The 27,434-nt window shown below is 40.6% G+C and overlaps 1 protein-coding gene across 1 annotated transcript in view; it reads right to left on the bottom strand.

Annotated features, from left to right (window-relative positions):
• Window positions 1-3,405: 3,405 nt before the first annotated feature.
• Window positions 3,406-27,434, bottom strand: part of ofcc1 (orofacial cleft 1 candidate 1) — a gene marked incomplete at both ends in the record, with an annotated part of 174,284 nt that continues 150,255 nt past the window's right edge. The window contains one exon of the mRNA XM_080515268.1: window positions 3,406-3,516. Coding sequence (XP_080371394.1) covers window positions 3,406-3,516 — 111 coding nt within the window. The remainder of the gene's footprint in view (window positions 3,517-27,434) is intronic.

Here is a 27,434-nt window from a genome sequence, read left to right as displayed (position 1 = left end):
AGATTGAGCCTCTCAGTTAGCAAGAGCCATTTGGCAAATAATCAGTTTGTTATCGGTCTTAAATAGTGTCTAATTAAAACAGTGACCTCAGCCAGGCACCCTCAGCTTACACCTAACCTAAACAGGAAAAATCAGTTTAATGGCTGGACTTTAAAAAACAAAAAAAAAAACTTTTTTTTTAAGGATGTGGTGCTGAGGGGTAATTCACTCTGTGAAACAAATGAATCCTCCAGGGAATCCAACTCAAATGGATATTTAAACGCAAACAGTAGTCTGTCCACTCGCAGCGAATGGCCAGAACCACACAGCCCCTCGGTCCCTGCTGAAATCCTATAAAATCAAATCAAAGAATCTGACATTTTCACTAACCAGAGGCCCTGGCGCTGGTTCTACTACAATAACAAATGGACTAACAGGACGCATTGCAATGAAAGTTGTAAATGAGGCTCCCGTTGAAAAAGACTGGGATCACAGAGATGGAGGGATGCAGAGGGAGAGAGAGAGAGAGAGAAAGCGAGAGCTGGAAAAGAAGAGGGGGAAAAGATTAGTGGTGAGGTGAAAATGTTTATTTTCACACTTCAAAGTTCCCAGCTCAGTGTGTGTGTTTAAGATCAACAGACCTTGTGATGAACAACCTGTTCCATGCTGGAAATACATTCTGTGAAACACAACAGTCCTCTGTAGAAACCCTGCAAAGCACTGACTGGGGAGTATTGAATTACAACTCCAGTACGCTGTGAAGCAGCAAGAGAAACACACTGTTACTCCCCTCGCAGAAGATGTCACTTTCATCTGCATGTCTCAACCTTGACACACGGATACAAATCGAGCCCTTTTAGAAAAAAAATAAAATAAAAAAATATATAGAAATATATTTGTACATATATATTTGTGTCTCCTCAAAGAAAAAGATACTGAATAAGTTCTACGACGTGTTAAAGTGCTGCTCCACAACATGAATGGTTGCCACAGTTTGCTGTGTGAGCAGCTTTGGCACAGTCGGCATGGGAACACTTCAGTAGTAGTAAAATGCATAATGTATTTATTCACAATTTTTTTTTTTTTTAGAACTGTTTTCACTTTAAGTGGAAGTGCTGCTGAGTGTAATGGTAAAATTGGATTCAAACAAATATTCAATATTTTTTTCATTTACATTCAGAGATTTGTAGTTGTGAAGAAAGGGTTGGTTTTTTTTTGTGGTTTTTTTTGCTTTCGCATTTTTTTGGGGAATGAGTTCATGAGACTATTGTAATGTTAAGTGTACACAAAATGTTATCCTAATGTAAATCGGAGATTATTATTATTATTATTATTATTATTACAAATTGATTTTTATTACACATCAAGGATTCAGCAGAGAATTGAGACAGAAAATAAACTATTCTTGATCCTCATGCAAACTTTTGAAAATGAGCCACATAAAATTGAAAACTTTTGCCAGTGTGTGTCCAACAGAGGTCAGGTCTCCAGTGGCCTTTGACACGCCACAGGAGTCAGAGTGGTCTGAGCCACTGAAGGTTCCTCGCTGCAGAAACCCTCATTCCAAGTGCCAAGAGATGGCAGTATTTCACAGAATATGTGTCAGCCAGCAAGGGGATGTGGGGGGATTATCAGGAGTCTCTGCAGCACCAGTTTACAGCTTCTTCTGTTTGACTTGAGAAAAAACAAAAAAAACAAAACAAAAAAAACAAAACAGGGTCTTATGAGAACTTGTAAAGGAATATCTAAGGAGCATATTGTCATTCCATTCCTTGTTACATCTTTATACGTCGCTTTTTAATATTTACATCTCCCAGTTGGATTTAATACCGCTACTGGCCCTCAGTTTCAGTGTGTGTTTAACAGATGAAAGAGTGAGTTGTAAATGTTGATGAAGTAATATAATGTATCTGAGTGAATGTGTTTGTTGAAACAGATGGAGTCATTTCCCGCGTGTTCGGTTTATGATGCCGGTTTAGTGATTGGCGCAGAGATGTCTGTCAGTCAGACACGACTGTGATCAAACATTTAGATTCAGTATTTTATTTAGTTTCAACAGACATAAAAGCAAAACTTATAAGACAAAGAAATCAACACTTCACTCATAATTTGTGCTTATAATTTTAATGTTGTCTTAAAATATGACATTGCAGAGTGCGTCGTGTTTTGCGTTCATTCCATTTATTATCAGATTCACGCTCTCTGCTTATAAGTCAATATCTTCCAGGCTGGCGACACACTTGTTTGTGCCCTTGACTGAGATGTTTGTGAACCATGTATTGAGAGGCAGCTGCTCGAATGTTAGGGGAGGAAATCAAATCTAAATAAACAAGTTGCACCAAATGTTTCATCAGCTGTCACCGTGCGAGAGAGGGTCACACAATGAGAAGAGAGGCTTCCTCCTCTCTCTCTCGCTGCGTGCTTTCACACAGCCTGCCAAAAGTTTTGTGCAAGTGTAACACTTTTACGGAGTCAGTATCTGAAAGAAACAAAGAGAGATTCAGATTAGCTCCTGGCTGGATTTGCCTTTATGCATCGACGCTTCTTCTTCTTTTTTTTTTTTTTAACATTCCTTTTTATCTCTTTATCCAACAGGAATAAAATCTGGTGTTTTGTTAAACAAATCAACATTTGAATGATAACATGCTCAAACATACAAATAGTTTATTATCACAGTTCGCTTTGGCTTTTGTGCATTTGTGTATACACGTTGGTTCTCCTGAGAGATCATGTGCGTGACATTGCATGTCTGTCTGTATGTCAACATCAAAGCATCTGCCAAATGTCATACGTTATGATGTGCGTGAGTTTCCCTTTTTATTTTTTATTTTTGTTTCCTTGTGTCCCGTGCATGTCTGTACTTCTTCACGTGTGTGTGACAGTGTGTGTGTGTGTGTGTGTGTGTGTGTGTGTGTGTGTGTGTGTGTGTGTGTGTGTGTGTGTGTGTGTGTGTGTGTGTGTGTGTGTGTGTGTGTGTGTGTGTGTGTGTGTGTGTGTGTGTGTGTGTGTGTGTGTGTTACAGTTTGTGGAGGGTAGAAGTCAGGCCTAGGCCTTTGTAATGAGCAGCCTGGGTTCTTTCTGGTTCAGCTGCTCCTCTCCCTTATTTCACGCTGCGCTGCTCTTCAACTCCAGTGGCCCAGTGACTAGAGTCCTGCCTCTCCCTCTTCCTCCTTTCCACCGCCTTACTTCAGTCTTCCATCTCTCCTTCGCTTGTGTCATTTCCTTTCCCCCCCCTTTTCCTCTTTTTTGAAAAAAAAAAAAAAAAAAAAAAAAATCCCAAATTACTTACTTTATACCCTTTTTGCTTTTTTACCTCTTTGCTCTGTGCCGTTACACACCTTCAGATTTTAAACAGGGAGCAGTGAGGGGACACAGAGGGAGAGGGATAGAAAGACAGAGAGGTAAAAGAGCATGCATGAATGGTCACTACTGCTCCATACCATTCATTCCAGTTGGAGAAGGGAACTGCCCTCCAACGCCGCTCCAGCTCACCTCCTCCTCTTCCTCTGCTGCCACCACCACCTCCTCTGCAGGCCTCTGTGGAGCAAAGGGGCCAGAGCCGCTTTAGTGTGGAGTTTACACACACACACACACACACACACACACACACACACACACACACACACACACACACACACACACACACACACACACACACACACACACACACACACACACACCCTTTTCCCTCCTGTGTATCTGGCTTAAAAGCCTCTATTTCAGGACTCTCAGAAAGACATATTTTCATCTTTCACTTTCCCTTACATGCCACTTCCTTCTTTTCATTTCTATGACCTGCCATATAAGCACAGTTTAAGTCACCCAGACATACATATTGTTGCTTTAAAGGTATTGGATAGAGTGAGAATGTTGACTCTCCTCCAATCCATCCAGTGCATTTGCCCACTGAAGCTTAGAGTACACATGCTGTCAGTAAAGTGGTACTGCTACACTAAAGTACTGCACACGCACGCACACGCACACACACACACACACACACACACACACACACACACACACACACACACACACACACACACGCACACATACACAAACGCAGACACACATGCGCACACACAGTCAATGGTTGCATTGAGGAGATGAAGGCATGAACAAATATGGAGTATTATTAGAATAGTAATAAAAGAGGGGGGAAACGCGACTACGCCTTGACTTATTTTCATTCTTTTGATGAGGGGGAAGAAAGGATGTTCCACAAAGGGTCCAATAAAAGCCGGCTTCCCCGAAAGGAGGCAGAGCAACGTGTTTTTGAACTCTGGGGGAAGAAGGCTTCCAGGCCACTCTTTTGAATGGGTGGGAATCTGTCAGCAACTGAGGTAAAGGTGTTCTGTGGAATTTAAAGCTTTCTGAGTGACAGTTTTGGGGCAACTTTTAACAACTCTCTTGATTCCCCCCCCCCCCCCCCCTTTTTTTTATTGGACAGTGCTGATGAATCAGTTGAAGTGTTACTTGTAGCTATTGATAGATAGGGGAAAATTTGTTTTTTTTTGTACGTGGCTATGTACATATGTTTTTATTGTTTAGAGTTAAATATTGCAATGTTTAAATTTTTCTATATGATTTCTTTGTTTTTTATTATTATTATTATTATTATTATTATTATTATTATTATTATTATTATTATTATTATTATTATTATTATCAGTCCTTTGAAATGTTACCACCACTGTAAGTTTCTGTGTTACACGTCAACAGTCAGGGGCCTCATTATTTGCTTGCAGGACTCCTCACAGCTCGCCCTCTGTGACAGCGGTCCACAGAGAATCACACATTTTACACCACACCATGGTTATTGAAGCAGGTGATAAATATAATCGTCTCTGGCGATCACCTTCCAAAGTAACCGTGTAACTGTTTTCAGCAGCGTGAAATCCTTTATCAAGCCGTCGCTGGTTGACAGAAACAATTATCCAGAGAGGGAGGTAAATGAATAAAATTAGCACTCGGAGCCCCCTTGCACATTTGTGCCTGTGGCTATCACCGTACAACGACTTCCCAAACTCTTATCACGAGCCCGCCTCCAGAACGACACAGGCTCTGCATCACACGGTAACCCTCACCCATTTTACAATGCCACTTCATTACGCGTACACATTCAGCCACAGTATTCACGCCTGCTTTAATCACACCGTTTGAGTTTGGACTGCAGCCGTGCAGTTCATGATGCACAGAGGATTCTTCATCAAAAATGCTAACGAGTGATTGGACGTATGTGTGTTTGTGTGTGTGTGTGCGTGTGTTTATGTGCGTTTCTGCTCAACAGGCTTTTAAGCACAGAGGAACCTCGGTTCACATACTTGACATACATTTTTATTGCAACAGGAAACACTTAGGCCAAATGCTTGCATGTTCAGAGGTGACTTGTGGTTTTGAAACTGGGCATTCCTTTCCGATCTCTGCCTGGGAGCCAAGAGGGGGAGAGAGAAGAAAAAAAAAAAAGGGAGACTATTAAATGAGGTCATAATTGTTTCCTCTCTCCTTTCCTTCAGCTTTCCCAACACCCACTCCTCCCCCACTCTTCACCCGCACGTTTTCTCACTGGTCCCCTGCATAGTATTTCCTGTTAGGACGGCAACCAGACAGCCTTTATTTAGCCTGAACTCATTTCCCTAAATTAATACCCCTCGCCCACATCTATGGTTTGGGATCTTGTTTTGTGAAGCTCATAAAAGTTTGGTAAATGCTCCGCAATTTGTTCTACTGGAAGCGACTGAGCCGGCAGCGTCGAGCAAGGTAGTGTTAGCGAAGGCCTTGTTATTTAGGCAGATGTGTATCACATGCATACTTTTCTGTCAAGGACACACAGAAGAGACATTCGATATTGTTTATAAAAAGGTGTCTCTTGAATAAGCCTTTGACAAATAACAACATATTCAATGATTTCTTGATTGCTCGTTTTTTTTATTTTTATACCAACAAAAATAAGTGTCTTCACACTTGTTTAAGATGTTTGGGAGTCTGAATTTTCCACTCTTCCAGTCCACAAAGATGACTAAAGTAAAATATGAAGATAGAAATGGGGGGTTGTCTGTATGTAATTCCTCTTTGACATCAACTAATCTAATATTCTAACTCATTTGGTAACTCCAGCATTCCTTTTTGTTTTTATTCTGTTAATGACAAAGAATACATAGATTAAATACAAAAATATGAAGTAACTTTTCCAAATAAAACATTTTATTGGTGGACAGTGTGCAGTAGACGACGTATTAAGAGGGTTCTTGAGTCATTTACAGATATTTCTTTGGCGCCTAATTCTAATATGTTTGATATTAATCATTTTTGCATTTTCTAATAGATTTTGTTGTATAAAAATGGCAGAAATGTAAGAATATTTGAGCACTGTGAAGTGCAAAACATTCCGTGCCATGGATACAAGACAAAGTATGTTGCAATATATTATACTGACCAAACTCAAAGATATTTTACCATTTCTAGTGTAAATGTCACTTGAATTCTCACTGGATGCTTTTGAGCACCATTGTCTGACAACACAATGTATTATGAGCAGAAAAACATGCAAGATATGTATGTAAATTTAATATTCACTATTCTTGACTCAAACGTGATTGCTTCTTGTTGTTCTGTGATATTTGTTTGACAAATGCATAGGGTGAACCACTTGGCAAGAGCACATGCACAAAACATACCAGCAGCATCATCCATCTTTGTTTAAAATGAACATCTAATCATGTGTGATTCTCATGAAAGTACAAAAACTAAACCAAAAGAAATGCAGGAGCTACAATATATGGTCAATTTAATGAGAAATGGTTAATGAAGAGTGACTTACAAAAAAAAAAAAAAAAAATCACATGAGTAAGAAAGTAACCAAGTTTCAAAAGCTGCAGCCTCATGGACTCTCCAGTTCCACCACAGACACAGAAACAAACATCCAAATTCACATTAGCTTTAAAAATCACGTGAATAACCTGTGCATTGTCGGTGTGATTGGATGATTGTTTACATTTACAAGTATAAAATTCACTTTAATACGGTGCATCATCTCGTGTTACATTACATTAAAATAGTGTATGTCTTTTTTAATATGAAGGCCTAACTCAATCAGTCTGTTGTCTCAGTTTCCACCCAAATGTGTTGAGAGCGCTGCGTCCCTCTTTAAGTGAGTGCCATCGGTTATCTCCTTAACTCCTCACAAATCTAATTCCTCTCTGGGCAAGCATTTAAATGCCTAATGACTGATAAGTGCAGCTTGGACTGCATGTGTGTGGTTCCTCCTTCAGCTGGCTTGAGATAAGAAACTTTGCTGCTACCCCCCCCACCCCCACCCCCCCACCCCCCTCTCCCCCCCTCCCATTTCCATCCATTGGGGGCAGCGATAACTCCCCAGCTCTTCATTCGCTGCTTATTTGGCATCATTATGCGTAATCTGTCTAATAGAATATGTCAGTGGTAATGTGCAGAGGTTTGGCCCGATGAAACCGCTTTCTTCCTTTTGAAGAGGTAGCCGTTGGAGAGTGACATCCATCGTGGATGAATCTTTAGGGTAAATAAAGGGTGTTGAGTTGCAAAATGAGAGTGCTGATGCCATCGAAGCAGCCCTATAGCGAGAACGAAACAAGGGAAGAATGGTGATAGAAGGAGAAGGAGCAACTTGGAGGAAGAAACTGGGATAAGCAGTGTAGGATATCCAGGAAAAATACTTTTTTTTTTTTGCTATGGCTAAGCAAGGAGTAATGACTTTATTGAATTTGACTGTGGTGCATTACAGCCGTGCATTTTTGGATGATTGACTTCTCTCTTTCTGTGTTATTTTTTCTTTTTTACTATTTTCTCTTCCCCTTCAAGACATTCATCTTTGGACGAGTACATAAAAATAATGTTTCTCAGAGGCGATCAGCGATTGACCTTGGGGATTCTTTTTTTTTTCTCTCTATGCTTCAGTTCCAAAAGAAATTGTACTTCACTAATTGTGTTTAAAAATGTACTTTGAACTCAGTGGGGAAGTCTAACATGATTTTTGCCCACAACTGATGCCCCAACAACTCCTGGTTCATGATTTGTGTCACTGTTTTGAATATACACTTCTTTTATTCAGTTGTTTCATGTCCCCGACAGACATACAGTAGCTCATCAAAATCCTGCTCTGTTGCCATCTCCAAAGGCGATGCCTCGGCTTCAATAGTTTAAAGAGAAAGTGCACTATATTCAATTTATGCTGCTCTCTTTTTTTTTGATTGAAATTACATACGTGAACACAAACACACACACACACACACACACACACACACACACACACACACACACACACACACACACACACACACACACACACACACACTCTCTGATCTTGCCAGTGTCCATGCGACATCATATACCCTCTTCCCACACACTCCCACATGAAAGCACAATGTAATGTCACTCATCTTACACACTTGAGTCCCCTGACACGCACACGCACGCACACACACACACACACACACACACACACACACACACACACACACACACACACACACACACACACACACACACACACACACACACACACACACACACACACACACACACACACACACACACACACACAGACACAGGCAGTCCCTAAACCATGACATCCAGGACCATGCTATAATTACAAGGCAGATGAACACATGGCGACAAAGCAGTCTCGGGAGGGGAGGGGAGCGGAGCAGAGCGGAGCGACAGAGGTAATGATCTCTGGAACAAAGAGGCAGACCTGGGAGAACAGGTTCAAGAGTCAGCCACGGGGCCGCACGACACCACAGGCATGACCTTGGAGAACTTTCCGCAACGCCCGAGACTTCTGCTCTCCTGTGCAACGCGTGTCTCCGACCGTGTTTATGTGCAAGTGTTGTACCAGTTTGCTTGTGAGTCTGCACGTGAGTGCGTACGCGTGAGCGGTTGTGTGTGCGCGCGTGTTGCGTTCAAAGGCAGACGTGTCCTCGGGGGAGGAAAACCCTAGAAATTGGTTATTGTATCACTGAGGCTATTTACCTATTTTGGGGATTAACATATTTAATTCCCCCTCTTAATCCCGTTGGAGTTAATGCCCTCGCATTTCCAATTATCTGACTAAGTGTAACGCAGAGGGAGTCAGGGCTTCTTCTTTTGCCTGTAACTGGGTTTAGCATGCAGGTCGCAGAGCTGTAGCTACAGTGTGTGATGTCTTCAAAGGCAACTTGTTTACGCAATGGTTTAATTGACTTACCAGACTGACTAACTTTGTGCTCAGACATCCTCTAAATTGTAACTTTATCTAACCTGACAAGAATGAGGTGAGGTGGAAGAGGAGATTTTAATAATTGACCTGCTTTACAGACTGAAAGAGGCTGTTTGATGATAGCAAACACATTCGACTCAGAGTGTTTTAAGAAATAATGACTTTCATCATCATCATTCTCATCATCATCATCATCATCATCATCATCATCTTCCTCACTCTGTATTGCATACACTAACAGCAGCATTAATGACACAACAGTATGTTAGGGATATTGAATAAAAATTTTAAAAAAAAACATAATTTTAACTTGAGATTACTTTATCAACAAGAATGTCATCCTGAAAATAAAAGTGACAAAATGAAATGATATTACGTTCTCAGAATTTTTACAAAAACTGTTTGAGAAAGGATCATAGTAATGTGCTTTGCTTTTTGTTGTTGTTTGGTTTTGCATAAAGTATCACCAGGATGTCATTCTAATATGCATCTAATTTCTTTCTTTCTTTTTTTTTTTGTTACATGTTGCAGTGATGATAAATCAGTCTGCTCAATGTCAGTTATCAGACTGTTGAAACAAAATGAGTTCAACTTGTTTTTAACTTGCTTGTGCATTAAATCGCCACATCTTTGTGGAGATTGACTTTGTGAGTAGATGTTTATATACGCAAAACAAAAAAAGAAAACTACAAGGTAAAGCGTGAAAAATGAGAAATAAATACATAAATAGCATATGTACTATTTGAATGTATTACTCACGCTTGCATGTGCAAACAGAATATATACATATTGGAGCTTGCCACACACTGCTTTTAAACCTATGCACGACCATCCAAATTCATCATCTCAAAATGAGCAGAAGACGCAGAAAGCACTTCCTAAACGTACAAAATGTGCCCCTTTTAATGCGTCACAGCCACTGATGATGAGTGCATTCTTCATTAATCCAATAATTACACAAAGGCTGCACAGTGCAAAGTTGTAAACCTTTAAGATGTTTTCTTTACGCTCTCACACATTCACCATGATTGCCGTGTGCCAGTTCCTGCATGCTGAGTGAACACGGACAGCATGTGCATCTGTCAAGTCCGATTAAAGTCCCGAAAAAATTCAGCATCATTTAGGATCCATTTTGTTCAAAATGTCCCAAGCGAAAAAAGCAAAATGTCAAGCTTGATCTAAAACATGTTCATGCTGTCTTGCAGGGGTCTTTTTTGTTTTTTTTTAACATCTGCAAATCTTGAAAGCAAGAAAATTTTCGAGACTCTTGTCTCAGCCCGTATCAAAAGACTATTCAACACCAAAGCCATTACCCATAAGCCCTCTATTGTGGATGAAGATGTTTCTTGTCACGAGCCTTCAGTCCACTGGCACCATCTCCAGAACCATGATGCTGCTAACAAACCATTAATGAATGCATCAGATTCATAGATGTGACATCATGACATACCACCTCTTGGTATGTTGTGACCCTCATGTGTGTGAATGAGATGTGTTTCCTCTGCTGGATGGAGTCATGTCCATGCAACATACTGTACTTTCACAAAATAACAACCAAAAACAAACTAATAAAAAAAAAAACTAAATAAATAAATAAAAACTTCCAAAATACCTCTGCTTGGGGCAATAAGTCTGTACACATCCAAATACATGGCTTCCAACAAGTGCAATTCATGTTCTATTGTTGCCACCTCTATTATTTAATACACTTAAAATTAAATGTGAGGTCAAGAAAGGTTTTTTCAACAAAAAAAAAATACCACTCTGCAGATACTCTATCATCACATACGTTGAACCTGAAGTAAAATCAGGACCAGCGCTCCTGGCGATTGAACGGTGAGATCATCTGAGATCTACCTTTCCAGGGCCTTGGAAAGGTCAGACACATCCTGCATTGTAATGCCCGACATTATGTAAGACAACAGTTTGAGGCAGATGGTGGAGATGCAAGTAAACTATTGAAAGATTGTGAGAAAAGAGGTCAGGGCATTAGCTGACGGCAGTAATTGAATTACTGAATGTGGAGAAAAGGAAGAAAAAAAAAAGCTAAATGATAAAAAATAAACTCTCTTTGCTTCTATTTAAAATAACTTTTGGAAAGTTGTTAATTTTTGAAAAAAATAATACATTGGAAACTGCTTTTCTTATGTTAAACAGATTTACGTTATCCAAAATATTAAAACATTTTCAAAAGACAAATGTTATATGGTTTAACTGATTCTGTGAACAATTCTTTTGGTTAATAAATGTGAGCGAACAGTTTTTTTTCTTGAAGATGACTGACAGCCGAGTCACTCTGGACAAATTCTCCTTCCTCCTCTTCATATAAAGGTCTCTTTATTTGGCCTCTGGATTGACATGAATCCGGCATTGCACTTGTTGTACTACAATCCACCGCTGAAAAACAGAAGCCCGAGCCTTTCATTTGACAAGTTTGGTCTTCCTCCTCCTTCTCGTCGTCCCCCCTCCCTCTCGTACTCGATTTGGTGGTGACAATCCAGTCATTATACCATCTTCACCCCGACTGCAACCCCCCCCCCCCTTCCCAACACTTCTGCGCTGCCCTCAGTTCGTTCCTATCACCCCTCCCCTCTCACCGAGCTACTATGAGCTATATTACTTTGACCCCAGCCCATCAATCTGCTTCAATTGGATAATGATCTGTAATCACGTTCTTTCAGGGGAGTCTATAAAACGAGCCGGGGCCTCAGCCCCCCTCTTGAGAGGGCTCCTTCTGTTCCCTCACTAACCCCCCCCCCCCTCCCAACCCTGCACACACACACACATTTGATCCAGTCGCTTCTCCTTTCAGCTTTCAGGCCCCCACTAAATACCCTCGCACATGGGCAGCCGCTCCGCTGCAGCCGGCGGTGGGCCTTGTAAAGGGAGTGGAAGATGGTGGGCGGCAGGGGGAGGGCTTGATGGCTCCACTGTTGATTTTTCATGGCCCCCGCTCGCCAATGGAAAGGGCCTAAGAGGGACAAGGTGGAGCCCAGCGGGGGGGAGCGGGGGACACAGGAGTGGGAGAAGGAAGAAGAAGGGGTGCTTAAAGCCAGGCTCAGCCCCGACCAGGAGAGGGGCCCCCCGCCCCACACATTAAAGCTGACCCTCCATTAGGTCGTTTTGTACGACAGGCTTGTAATCGATAGAGCCTTAAAACTGAACAGGAGGAATGGTGAGGGGTGGGGCTGGACAGCATTAGGGTGAGTGCGGGGGCAGTGGGCGTCATGGGTGTCGAGGAAAGAGAGGGAGGCGAAGGGATAAAGAGAGAGATTAGGATAAGGTTGATGGACAGGGAGAAAGAGGCAATGAATGAATAAGTAAATGAATGAAGTGGAATGGAAAGCAAATTAAGCCATGAGCTTCGCCTCCTCCCACTCTGTCTTAAGCTCTTTTTTCAGCTAAATTGGGTTTCAAGACAAAAATAATCCGAACATGAGAAAAAGTTGAAAATCAAAATTGGACTTGCTGATAACAATCAGACGGGGAAGAAAATTTTTTTTTAACTGTAGCTAATAATGATCCTGCACCAAATTTCACATTTTATTTTTCCATCAATGTCCCTCTCCAGTTTGTTTGGAGAGGGAAATGACTTAATGTGTGTTACTGTATGAGATCTTAAGTGGTGTTATCACATGTGGAGATAAGATCTGAAGGGGGGAGAGCGAACACAAGGGGCTGTTTTCACAGCATATTGCACATTTCCAAGTCAAAACTGACCCAGCTCGCCACCTCAGTTAACAGTTATCAATTGTTCTGCGGGGGCCTCCATTGTGACCGGTGGCACGGCAAGGCTGCGTTTCCCTTCGTGTACAACACACGTGCACATTTTCAGCACAGTTCAGGAGGCGAGTGGAGCAGCTTGACCGCAATTTAAAACGCCATCAGTTCAGCGGGAGCTTTTGTGGAATATCTTCTGCACTCTTGAATATACATAAAAAGGCTGTGGAGTTTTAAAGGCCATACAATAAATTGATGAATGGACTATTTTCTCTCTCTTCCTCGGTCTCTCTTTCTCCTTGGCTGAAGTGAGGGGCCCATTTTGTATATCATTATTCCCTCCGCTCATTCTTGTGCAGGTTTAGGGCTCTCACATGTGGAGCATATGTCTATTGAAAGGATGGCACCACGCAAGGCAGGCACAGATGGAGTCACCCTCCCCGTCAATGGGCAGACAATAGAAAATGGAAATCAAAGTTAAAGGGGTGCATCCAGCCCCATTTAGCCCATACAAAAGGTGCTTGTAGGAGGCAGGGCGTGAGGGATGAAGGGAGGGCGCGACAGGGTGGGAGAACATGTCCCTGGCCACTCCGGTCCATCCTCAGCTGGCCTCTCCATCACTGAGGTGATAGAGACATGCTGACGCCACGCTAAACGCCACCGCCCTGCTACTTTCTTACCTCGCTGTCGCTCTGCTTGATGGACTGTGCCGAGTGATAATTGAATTCTGCTATTTTTTTTTAATGTCCGGGCGTAAAGCACAGCTTTGTACCCAAAATTGCGTCTCACGCGTTACAACATTAAATAATAAGAAAAAAAAAAATGGAACAAAAAAAGTGCCACAGTTGGCCATTTGCCATTTTCTTTTTTCACAGGAGAGAAATGCTGATGCGGCCCGAAGAAAGCCATGCAGAGAATATGAAAGTACACAGCTTGAATGCATATAAACTTTTCCATTTACTCTGCAAACAGTTACTTTGGTGGATTTATGAGTCTTTGAGAGTGCAGAAAAGTACAGCTAACAAAAAGCCACGTTCACGGTGAAAGAGCAGTTGCAACAGTGAGTTTAATCTCAGACAAAGTGCACACGAGGAGCTGATTTATCATTTTGTTTGAGGCTGATTTGAAACAATTACGTAACTTCGTATTTTTTAAGAGCTGGAAGTGTTACATTAACCATCCGCATATAAATTCATAGTACTTGAATGAATCTCAAATTTTCATATGCCTCTGAATAAAAAAAAAAAAAAAAACAACCGAGGAAATATTGCATGTTGATGCAGCGTATTCAAACGTGTGAAAACAGATGTATCCGCTTGTGTATCTCCCAGCGTTCGACACGATGTGTGTGTGTGACAACCTAACAGTAAATAAAAGCACTAATAGAGGAAGTAAAATAAACTGGAGGAGGAAGTGGTGAGCGGTCCATCCTGTTGTTGTGGCGCATGCTTGCTTTGAACGCAGCTCTGATGTGACCTATAAAACAGTGTGTGTGTTTTTAAGAGACTGTGATGTCACCCTCATTAACGGCAACAACACACTACTGTACACAAGTTTAGGACAAATTGGTGTTCATAGCACAGCTGTGCACACTCTATTATCTTTTATTTAATATCTTGGAAGTCAGACTAGGTGGACTGATTTTTGATTTTTTTCTTTTCTAAAGAAATATATCCTCTACAACACATTCAGATCATCTTTGTTCAGATCTTTATAAGATTTGTTTTGCTTTTAAATGCAACTCATTTGAGTTTTATCAACTCCAAAACCATCGTTATGACCCAGGCAAATGTATTGTCTTTGGTCAAAGATAAACAATTACATATAAATTCCAGTAATTTAATATTTTTGTTTAATATTTAATATTTTTGTCATATATTGTAAATTGTTGAAAGTTTTATTTGCTATCTTATTTGCTATCTAATTTCTTCTTTCAAAATTCATCGTCATTTCGGTCAAGAGCCTACTAAAACTCCTGTAATAAGCCTTGTTTTGTATATGTAAAACAAAAGGTGTACCAAGACCAATTATGACTAAATATCAATGACCTTTTACATAAGAGACACCGTTTTGTTGTTAATTTGCCTCTCCTGAGAATTTAAATGTAAACATGAAGCATTTAATGACAATGACAATTGTGGCAATGTTTTTTTTTTTTTTTAAACAGAATATAATAAAGCAATTTTTTAAATGAAAGAATTTGTAAGCTTCAGAGAGATTTAGATACATTAAAATGGTAAAAGGTCAGTTTATAATTGATGGAAATTGAGTTGAATTTATTTGGAAATGTGTATCTTGATGTCTAGAAAGCCAATTCACTGACGGTCAACTTGGGATCATAGAAAAGAGACACATTGAATATTTTTCTCTTCATTCAATACGATTTTTTAAAAATCATCCATTCCTTCATTCATCCATTTGCCTTCAAGATCACTTGATCCATCCTGGGTTGTGTGTTTGGAGCGAATCTCAGCTGACAATAAGATGATCACACACTCACAATCACATCCATGAGCAATTATTGGTCATTTCACCGCAAATCCATGCTTTTGGACTGTAGAGTATGATCAGAATGACTGTACAAACTTTTTATACTCAACATTTCTTTTTCAGTTGCTCAAACTGTTTATGTTTAATTCCTATTTGATGGGAATGAATCCACAGCGTACAATTTACCGTTTCATCTGCAAAAACATTGGCTCATTTGAAGAGTTTACAGTCAGTTCTTAAGAATGTGATGTAGTTTTCACACTGTCTGTTTGATAATAGAGGTCAACAAACATTATGTCTTAATGATAGTAATCCTTCATTTGGTGCTGCTGAGAGAGGAATGTCAAAGTCTGAAAGATGGGAGGACATAATGAAACTTGCAGTGACCTCTTAGCTCATACAACATTATCAGCTGAAGGTTTACACGGAGGGACTGCTTATAACAAGCACCACAGATTCACAATGTTTCTTTGAGCTTGAGTTTTCATAAAACAAATAAAACTTAAAGAAATTATGACACACTTCATGTTTCAAGATAAATTAATGTTAATGTCAAACTTTTTTTTTTGCAAGTGCAGGAACAAAATGTTTGTAGCTTCTGTCTCTGCTCTTCCGCCTGTGTCTATGAGCTGGTTTTAGTATTCTGAATACTCATCTTTCCAGCTGGAGAGAATTCACCTCAGACGGCCTTCTGTTTTCTCTCTGCAGTGTGGTGTGTGTGCCCATCCAGGGGGCACGACATGGTTGCTGATGTGTAATACCCTCTGACATAATTGTGCTGTCAATCTACAATATCTCTAATGCATGAATAACTCATGACTGCTAGTGTGATATCTGCTGTCTCTGCCTCAAATGAGATTTCAGTTTCCATTTTACATCTTTTGTAACTATTTCACCTCATTTGCAACTGAATACATCCATATCAATGAAACACAGAATATCACTCTGGTCAATGCCATACAGTAATATTACGCTTGGCAATAAATAAAGGGAAAATTATGTGGATGCTGTGTGGGAAATCACAGGCTAACATTTCTACAACCACGAAGAAACACAGAAAAGTTTACAATTTAGATAAGATGGTTTTGTTGAATGTCTGTGTATGATAAGCTTTGACATTGAAGGACTTTATTATCATGTAATGTCACATGTGAAGTGTGTCATGCAACCATCTAACCATGCGACTCTGCAGAATCTGTCCTGCAAGGATTTTTCTCCTCTCATTATTCTGCAGTGTTTCTCGTGCTGCAAAGACTCCCCTCTGTTGGGAACCTCAGCACAGACGCATGGCAGCTTCACAGTGCACAATCTGCAAATGAGGTCCCATGCTTACTGCCGAGCCCGGCTTAGGTGACGCTTCCTAAACAAGTTCCCAAGTTCCTCCGCCTGATGTTATCTTTCCTCAGCCTTTCTCTCCCTCTTCTACAGACTAGGGATCCAATTATAGCGAGAGATTTATATGACGTAGGGTGACCACAGAGAATCCAGAATGACCTTATAATTGTATGTTGTGCTTGCACATGTATCTGCATGAGTGCACTTGTGTCTTCCACCTCATTGATCTCTGCAGACATTTTCAGAGCACAAACAAGCATCCACTGGAAGCCACTAGACTGTACTTGTACAAATCACGCCGCAATAGAGACAGAATTACTTTTTGTTTTCCTGTTTAGCCAAAGAAACACATCCGTTACTGTAATCTCTTGTTTAAATTATTATTAAATATCATGTTGTTCAAGATTTTAAAAAGCAGTTGCAGGTATTAACATGTTTCAATAACTGTACTTTACTGTATGTAAATTACTGAGAGCAGAAACACCTCAGGACACGTATTTGCACACACATTATATGCCAGAAGTGTTCATGCCAATAATAGAGTAATTGATCCAGCCTGTAGTGGGCCCAGCCCGCCTCCTCTCAGTGACTTATCCAATCAGTCCAGACTCTCATTTGCAAATGACACATCCTGTAACAAATTACTGCTAATGAAATAATCATCAGAATGTCATTACATGAATGGGCCCACAGTATTATTGCTCAGCATGGCTCTACATGTGCAAGAAAGGTTATGGGAGTGTTCATAAAAGAGACATGGTAGTGCTGTTATTATCCTGCATTCTCATTAGCACCTGAGTCGCTTTTGTACGATCGACGGTGCATATAGGTGACTCTTGTCATTTGCCCACATGCCAACTCTGAGCTGAAAGCTACTCATTGATTTAACTAAAAGTTTCTAGCAGACGTACTTGTGAAATGTTCAGTGCATTCCCACACTTTTGAGGCCTGAAAGCCAGCATAATTTCCTTCAAAAACTTGGATCCGTGTTTTCCTGGAACCCATTTTGTTTATTCCCATTACCAGACCGTTCATTCTCAGCAAAAATCTCATTTAGCTTGCTCGGTCTCACATACAGTCGATGTCCCTCTGACAGGAGACCACTGTGGCAGCCCATGCTCTCCATGTGAGTCCAGCCATTCTCCTTCCACGCAGCAGCCAAATCTATTGCTTCTCTCCCATTGCCTTCCTACTTCATCTCCTCCTCCACCACCTCTTCTACCATTCCAGAGCTGACAGCAGATGGTGTTTTAATAAAGTCCAGTAGGAATAGGACTGTGAGTAAACAATGCAGCACATGCCAACTCAGTAATTGCTGGGCACTATTACAACCCCTGTGTCTGGCAAAGGAGGGAAGTACGAGAGGCAGAGAGGATGAAAAAAAAAAAAAAAAGAGGCGAGGATGCGGCAGACTCACAGTGAGAGGACAAATCAGGAATGAGAAAATAAGAGAGTGAGGGAAAAACCAGAAAAAGGAAAAAGCTCGAGATGCACCGGAAAAGAGTCGGGATGTGGCGGGGGCCGGGAAGCATACGCACGCACGCACACACACACACACACACACACACACACACACACACACACACACACACACACACACACACACACACACACACACACACACACACACACACACACACACACACACACACACACACACACACACACACACACACACACCTAGCAGCTGGAGCCAGAAAAGCGCAGCTGGTGAAGGTGCAGGGAGGCCACAGGGAGGAGGGGGCTGAGTAGAGCTGGATGGGCTGGTCTATACTGCGCTGTGCCGGGCTGTGCTGGGCTGGTCTAGACCATTGGGCGCAGCGCTGGGCCTACAGCCTCCAGGCTATGGGATCCATGCCCAGTTTCTGAGTCCCTGGCCCTGCTCCGCGGTCTCCACAGCTGACACAAGGCCAATGTAGTCTCCTGTCAAACCCCTAGTCAATGGTCAGACACATTGTAATTCTGGAGAAGGTGGACTGAAGCGAGACCAAAGTTAAAGCTCCTTTTCTAGGCAGCTCTTGTACCTCTGCTTGGCCTTTTAGTGAGAATCATTAATATTCATTAATATTGTTTCATGAAAACATTTAATATACTTTAACCTTCAAACACACATGCACACACCTTGTCATTCGATCCCTTTTTTTTTTTCCCCACTAAGGCTTCATCACATATCAGAGAAGTCATTGCAAGTCTGCAAAGAGCTTTCCCATGATGCACTATTAGGCGTGTTGCCTGCAGGGGTGTCAATCAGAATTCATCTCTCTACAGGTCTGACAGCTTGGCTACTTGACGTCACACACCTGTTTGGCTCAGTTAGTTAAAAAAAAAGAAAGAAGAAGTATTTGAAATGATAGATAGCAAAAAACAAAAGAGACACACACCTGTAAGTCATTTGAACATATTTTTAAAAAACTAACTTCATGTACAATAATGTATCTCACGGTGTTGTATGCGTGTTTCACATTTTTCCGAGTTGCTCGAGCAAGACAAGGCAAACCCAAATGGTACAACGTGGACTCGGGCAACGCAAAAATATTTCACTCTTACCTGGCCAAAAGTTGATGAAGCACCTCCCATAGCTATATAGTTAGCGGCTCTTATCAAAGACAATTAAAGAAAATGGCTTTTATTTTAAAGCTGAGGTTAAATGACCAGTCTCCTTAACCTTGAAGTTCACCATCCACATGAATATTGAATGATTCTTAACCTTCTGTTCTAATGCTAATTGAAGCGGAGGGGGGATATTACATATTTGTAATTACGAGCTGCTAGATAGGGTTTAAGCTCTGAGCCTCATTAGTTTAATCATGCGGACTCTATCAATTATGCAGGTGGAGGTATGGTGGTGATTTTAAAAAAAAAAAAGGTGCTCTCTGGAAAACTTTCTTTGCTTCAAGTAATTATGCTGATAAATTCTTCTTGAAACTTGTCATTAATTTCAGTCCCAGTGAGGAGACCTGTCCATGAGAACGTATAAGAGGATGTTGAGCTTGACACTAGAATTGCTGCATTTCCCACTGATGGATAATCACAGGCAAAGACCAGCTATATGAAACTAATCCATATGGAAGCTAACACAAACACTGTGCCTGAGGACATCACCCAAATACGACATCAAACGGCCTCCTGACAGGTTTGCTGATGAGCACAAACAAGGCTTCATGTCGAAACACAACTTCTCCCCTATGACATCTTGAACTTCTGTCCAACCAAGTCTTCTCACATACTTGCAGGCCTTGAGAATTTGCCTTTCCCCCCCGAAGGCACCAAAGCAGAGAGACAGAAAGAGTGAAAGACGGAGAACTCGGCAGCTCAGAGAGAGTGAAATATGAGCTGCACTCTCCTGCAACAAGGTTAGTAAGATAACTCTTCACCATAAGAACCGTCCCCATGGACCCGTCATATTTATTTGAGCACGGAGTCATATACAACCACAAAGCACTCCGAGCCTGGACTCCAAACTTCTGTCAGGTCTTACCTCAGACATCTTCCTTACATCCAGTTTGCCAGCAGGTTTCTGTTCACACTATTAATCATGACTGAGAAAGTGGGAGAGGAGATGGCAGTGGGGGATTCTTGGGAGGTGGAAGAGGTGGAAAAATGGGTCAGAGGACTTAGACCGAAGCGAAGGCAGCTGCCCTTCGCCACCTCGGTCTTCCTCCAAAATCCTCATCGCCTGCACTCCCTCTCAGGGGCATTTGACATGACAGCTGGTGAGAAACCTTTGAGAGGCCTATGCACTGGTTGGGCTCTCCAATACCAATCAGCTCTCCTGTGTAAAAAAAAAAAATCTTTCCAAAATTAGAAACAGTACCAGAGAACACTTTCAGCGTCCGATTATAGGAAATTAAGAGATTTGGTTTCAGATCAGGTGCTAAAAAAAAACAAAAAACAGGACATCATACAGTATATGATATATGATGTCCTGTTTATGTCAGGCTTGGGGGGTCTTTTGGTACATTTTGCATGTTTTCCCAGTGTTTGCATGGGTTTTTTTGACTGGTGCTTCAGTTCCTTCCCGTCACCATGCATTAGAGGTTAATTTGTTATTTCAGGGATATGAATATGACTGTGTGTGGTTGTTTTAGCTCTGTGTTTTCACAGTGACTCGTGAAGAAGGCCTTGGTCAAAAAAAAATTTTTTTCCACATTATAGTATTCCTCGACTTGAAATTTACCGTAGTGACATGACACTTCCTCTCATCCCCCAGATTTACTGAAATGATACTCATTTAACACAGAAACAGGCTCCTATATCGAGGAGTCTGAAAAATATATACCCATAAATGTATTAACATTTTGCTTTTACAGCCCATCTATCATGAGTGCAATTTCATGGGTCACCTTTTTAAAAATTAATTTCATTTTTTTGACCTGTTACGAGTGGAAGCGCTAACATGGGTAGGCTCTGAGTTAAATTGCACTTGTGACTTCATGGATCACATTTTCAATTACCTCCGAACACTGCTTGGCGAGGAAGGGAGAGAGGGAGAGAGAGAGAGAGAGAGAGAAGGAGAGGCTGCATGCACCAACTTTATTTACTGGGACAAGTGGTATGGAAAAGTGAGATTTAATGAGCTATGTTAAACAGCAAGAAGGTAATGGAGTACAAGCGAAACTATCCAACAGACAATGGCTGGTAGTCACTTAACTGCACACTGTCTGCTGCTACGGCTAAAAGCTGAACTGGAGTGAGTCTTAATAGAAACACAAAGAAAAGAAAAAAAACCCCACAACAGACACTTTGGAAAGTTTGCCTTAGTCTGTGCTAACATGAGGTTCATATTTACCGACTTCCATTGCCAATATGAAGATAAGATAAAATATGATAATGCCATGTTATCTGATCTCATCGCCTGGTGTTCTTTGTTTGACAGCAAGTATTTACATTGGGATGAGTAAGAGATTGCAACCTGCACAAAGCGGAGCCGTCGCTTCACCCACTGCATGCTGGGATAGGCAACCGAGCCATCGTGGACAAGGCTCACCTTCCATAGTAGACAAAATGACTGTTGTAAGTTGAGTATTGGCTGTTAGAGCAACAAGACCTCATCAAACAAACACATATGCACCACACATACAGGGCACAGGCCTTTTTTTTTGTTGTCGAAATGCTGAAAAAAAAATTGTAGGAAGAGTACAGTCTCTGACTTTGCTGTAAACACTGAGCTAAAGGAAATCCCACATCCCTTCATCATGTGAAGAAGTGTAACAAGCAAATATTTGTTTTACAGTATAGTGGGGCTGGTTTCTGTCAACCCACTTCATGTCCTCTGCAAAAGAAATTCAGACTTAATCAAATCCAGATGGAAACCAGCCATTTTCTATTGTGACTTTGTAAATATTAAGAGAAAAGACTCTAATTTATTGTGGATTACTGTCAGCGGGGGACATGTCCACATGCCCCAGCTCTAAGGTAAATATAAATATTAGCAATAGCACAAATTCCATTTGTACCAACGTTGTTTCCGTAAGGATTATGAGCTCCGCGTTGGCTCTGAGTTTACTTGTATTGTCGTAAAAGAAATCAACTCAAGTTCCTAATAGAGAAGCAGTTCAAAAATGTGCATATTAGGGTGATAAGTTTAAAGATTTTACTGTGGATTTCCTGTCAGTTCCCATAACAGACACGTTTTAAAGGAGAAGTGAAAGGATCTTGATTACATTTCAAACACTGAAAGTCATTGGTGCCTTGGAAATTCAAATGCACACACACCTACAATAAATGTCCACTTTTGGTTTTTTAAACACTAAGGAAACCCTTAAATAACAGATAGAGATTTGCATTACTTAAGTAAGTTAAGTCAATTCAAGAAGTCATCTGTTTATGGAAATCATGTTGACTCGGAGGTTTATTTTGTCCCCAAGTTAAAAGACAAAGAGACACAATGACCCCCACCAATATGAGCGTCAGAATGTGTCATATAATTACAGGGCTCAATCATTGAACTAAGCCGCAAAGCTAATGTTGACTTACCACATAACCTTTCAACTGGTTAATTCCCTCCTCTGCTTTCGGAAGAGGTGAAAATGTAGCCGCCTCTCTCCTGAGGGTGAACTGTCTTCACAGGCATTAGAGAAGAAAAAGGAAGAAAAGTCGCTCAGTGATAGATATGAGAGCCCATCGAGATCCCTTCATGCCATGTCAACCACATCCTGAGGTGAAGAGGACACAATGAATGATTAAGTGGGAGTGCCTGGCAATTTTGTAATGTCAGTGTTATCTTCTCAGTGCAAATGTGATTTTTTTTCCATACGCTGTATATTCAGCGAAGAATAGGATCATTTTCATCAGTTCCAAAAGAGTTTACTGTTTTATTGGCATACCTGCTTAGCCTTGAGGGGGTCAGTGAATTTTGTTGCATCTTTACACTTTCTATGGTTTAATCAGTTTTCATCTTGAGTAAACTTAAAAAAAAAAAAAAAAAAAAATACTCATGAGAAAGAAATCGTGCAAATGTGAGTAAATCAAGCACCCCTGCTTTAAATCTGTCCCTACATTATACATAATGAGCAATGTCGATTATTTAATCATTTATTACCTAAAATAGAAGCTTAGTGTTTTGGAAAACAACTCCTAGATTTGTTCCTAACCTTGTTTTGTTATCGTGGCGTGGCTGTCCTCGATGCCAACCGAGCTACAGTACGAGATCAGAGGCTCTGCCATGTGGATGTAATTTTACCAGGAGGATTTTTATTTATTTTTTTTTTTTACCACAAATCAAATAAAAGATTCAGCTTTGAGGGTAGAAAATAAACCCAGAACTGATCTGCATTACACCGAAACAAACAAGAGTGAAGTAAGAAAACGAGAGAGACAAAATCTGAATGTAATGGTTGTGGAGCTATACACATTTCCTTTGATTACAAGGTATTAGTGTCATCCATGGGCCCATTGGCAGGAAATGCTGGGCTGTTCACCACATTGGAACAAACACAAATGTCAATGTCTATTAATTCAGTTATAATCATATTTGAATGGATCATCACTGCTCTGCCATATCTGTCTTTCTCCACGCAGTTTTGAATGAGTGCTCTCAGGGATCCATGAATCACAGTGAAACCACACAACTGGATTGTGTTTGCGGGATATCTGTTCATAGGGAGAAGTTTCTTATAAACTGATTGCGACAACTGATAGAGAGAGAGACAAAGACAGTGAAATTGCATGGAAATGTTTCAGGACATGATCATCAAAAACGATGAGATCAATTTTCCATTATGATTTCAGCTAATCATCTCAGTTACATGTTGATTTCAAATCATTAAAGTGAGAGTGATTACATGATTAGTGGTTGTACTTTATATGGTTGCGCGTTTGTATAAAGTACAGAAAATATGCTTATCTGAAATATTTAAAAAGAGCTGTATGTATGTATGTCATGTCAACATGTTAACGCCTGTAGGAAAACCTCATATATTTATAATTTTATCTATATGGTTATTTCTTGAAAAAGCTCCAAAACACACTATTTTAAATATGTATATATTTTCTATTATTAAATGTTTCACCAGATTTTATTATTATTATTATTATTATTATTAATAATAATAATAATAATAATAATAATAATAATAATAATAATAATAATAATAATAATAATAATAATAATAATACACATGTTTAGACAAACATATTTCATAAAATGACATTTCAATATATTGTATGTATTAAAAACTTTAAACCTGGACTCACATGTATATATTCTTCAACTTGTCTCACACCTTAAAGTATCTTTCCCCCTCTGTTTGGGTAAGAAATGTTTTAAATTGTCTGCATCTTTTGTTTTATATATTGAAAATAGTTTGTCAACGTTAAGCTGAAATTAAATGCAAATCAAGCCGAACTCACTCTGTAACGTTCCTATTGGGATTCAGCAGGTTGTGTGAGGTCCCACTGGGTTGTGGCATTAACTTCAACTTTTTTTTTTTTTTTAAAGTTTATTTCAGACACGTGGGTACAACAACAAAACTAAACTAAATATAAAACATCTCGTATAAGCTATCATTTACATGTATAAGCACTTTCATACAAAAGGCTGTAGCACAAAGTACTGTATAAATAAAGTTTGATTTCATTTCATTACTATGGAAAAAAGCAAACATTATATTGACAGTTCATTACATGGTCCTTTGTCAGGATGTACTATATCATCAGTCTCATCTCTAACTCTACACTGGGGATATAAAAAAAAAAAAAAAAACTTCAGAGCTGAGTGTCAAAGTTGATTCAGGAAAGCCATTTTTCAGCCATGACAAAATACCACTTAGCAAAACGGAGACCGTGGGTGCAGTCAAATATATGTCATTCGGTAGTGTTGACAAATTGTTTGAGTGGTGGCACGCGATGCCACAAAGGCATTGCAGAGGCAGTGCAGCGTAGCCTGTGCTTAGCCTCCCACTCCCACTCATCCTCCCAATTAATCAGGCTTATCTTCACCTCCATCACTGCTGTCAGTCATGCTGGAAAACCATCCACAGCACTGTGTGTGTGTGTGTGTGTGTGTGTGTGTGTGTGTGTGTGTGTGTGTGTGTGTGTGTGTGTGTGTGTGTGTGTGTGTGTGTGTGTGTGTGTGTGTGTGTGTGTGTGTGTGTGTGTGTGCGCGCGCGTGTGTGTGTGTGTGTGTGTGTGTGTGTGTGTGTGTGTGTGTGTGTGCGTGTGTGTGTGTGGAGGCACGCAGGCAAAGCATTAAACATCTGTCCCCACTGCATCCACCAAGCCAAGCTGACTAATGAAGTATTTCACAGCCCCTATATAGGCTAAATGTTTAAGACTCTACCTCTCAACAGCAGTCATGCTTAAGGGCCAGAGTGCAGGAAGTGTGTGTGAGCAAAAATTAAAACAGATGCAAGTCTATTAAATTCCTTCTTTCGGTGTCCAAAACAAAAACATTGTGTGACAATTCAATTTTTGACAATTTCATTCAGTGGATGGCATAAGTCTGACAGTTAAGTGTGAGTAAGAGCAGAAGCCAGGTGAAATATCAGTGTGTAATAAGCCTGAAAAAACATATCTCACAGCTCACTGAAGCAATTTAATTTAATTGTATTACCCACCACATGTAATTAGCTTTAACTGTTGTGTTACGTTTTGCTTTGGAGATGAAAATGTATCCGTATATTGATATAAATACAGAGCATGTGCACGCTGTCAGGATTTTCTCACAGAGCTCCCTGCAGTTTGCACTTCATAGCGGGTAACCTACTTTCCTCTAAAGTCATACTGTGGACACATCCGTCAAAATTAAAGTGTTTAAACTGTGGATGCAAACAGCAAAGTTTTGAAATGTGTGCAGCCAAACAAACTCAGTCCATGATGCATATCTGAATGTGAATGAAATCAGTTTGACATTAAAACCAAATGAGATAAAGTACAAAAAGGCAGTATGATTAGGAATTCTGACATTTCTCCTGCGAAACCGCCATGGGACACTTCGCTCATCTGACAGTTTTACGGAATCTTTGTTGTGATAATCCTTGTATTGGTGATACCTGTCATGGCACACAGTAGTAACCACCAAGCCCCCTCAATCTCTCAGCTAAATCTCCCTGTCTACACTGCATTGGCCTCGTGATAAGAAGGTGACACTGTCACTCCAACCCACACACACGCACACTCACAAACACACACACACACAGCCCGATCACGCAAATACACACAAATAGCCTCGGAGGCGCATAGTGTGCATAGGCGTTCAGCATCATGCTAATTTTCATTGTTGTGATAAAAATAAACAGGTCTGGGGAGCTGAATCTGAAGGCCTGAGGGTCACGGCGCGCTCGACTGACAACAGGGGGAGCGCAGGGCGGGGAGGCAGGGGAGGATGTTACACGGGGGTGGGGTGGGGTGGGGTGGGGTGGGGTGGGGCAGGCGGGGGCTCAGACTGAATTACCTTGATCCACCACGACAGCCTCACATCACTGTCACCAGCCTGTTTGGAAGGGTTTGATGGGGCTGCGGTGCTAAGTTGGAGTAACCCAACTGCGATGGATGTGTGTTGACAGTATACTGTATTCAAGGGCACATTGAAATGAGCGGGCGAAATGGGGGAAAGTTTGCTAAGCCATGTGTGCCATAATTATCCTGGGCTCTCCTCATGCCTCTTATCTGGTGGCTGGTGGTGATTGTCAGATGAGTGAGGAATCGACTGTGACATCATATCTGTCTCACTATAGCGTCCAAATCTTACAATAGACACTAGGTGTTATGTTGGAGAAATTTCTATCAGTGTTCTAAGAGTATTTATTTTATTTATTTTTATCACATGACAATGATACAGTTGGACTTTGTGATTCATTAAACCTCAAACTGTATCTGCATGAATATTTCAAAAGTAAATTAATATTATCAATCTGCTACTAACTCATTTTCTAATTCTTAGTCATGCAATAGCCATATTCTTAATTCAAATAACTGAACACACGTCATATCTGAGATAATCTAGTTGTCTTTATATTTAAAGTATTGTATCATCCACTCTGTTTTTCAGGATCACTCCTTTATTGTAACAGCTGAGGTGTTGTTTTATATCACAGGTGAGGTGCCTCACTCGAGCACTAGGTGGTGCTTGAATACAGCCGTCACACACAGACACACATAGGTTTACAAACATACCCACACATTCAAGCACACACACCTCTTTTCCTGTCTTCACACACACACACACACACACACACACACACAC

This window comes from Blennius ocellaris, assembly GCF_963422515.1.
Source record: "Blennius ocellaris genome assembly, chromosome: 19".
NCBI classification, from domain to species: Eukaryota; Metazoa; Chordata; class Actinopteri; order Blenniiformes; family Blenniidae; genus Blennius; species Blennius ocellaris.
This window is presented reverse-complemented; position numbering and strand designations above follow the sequence as displayed.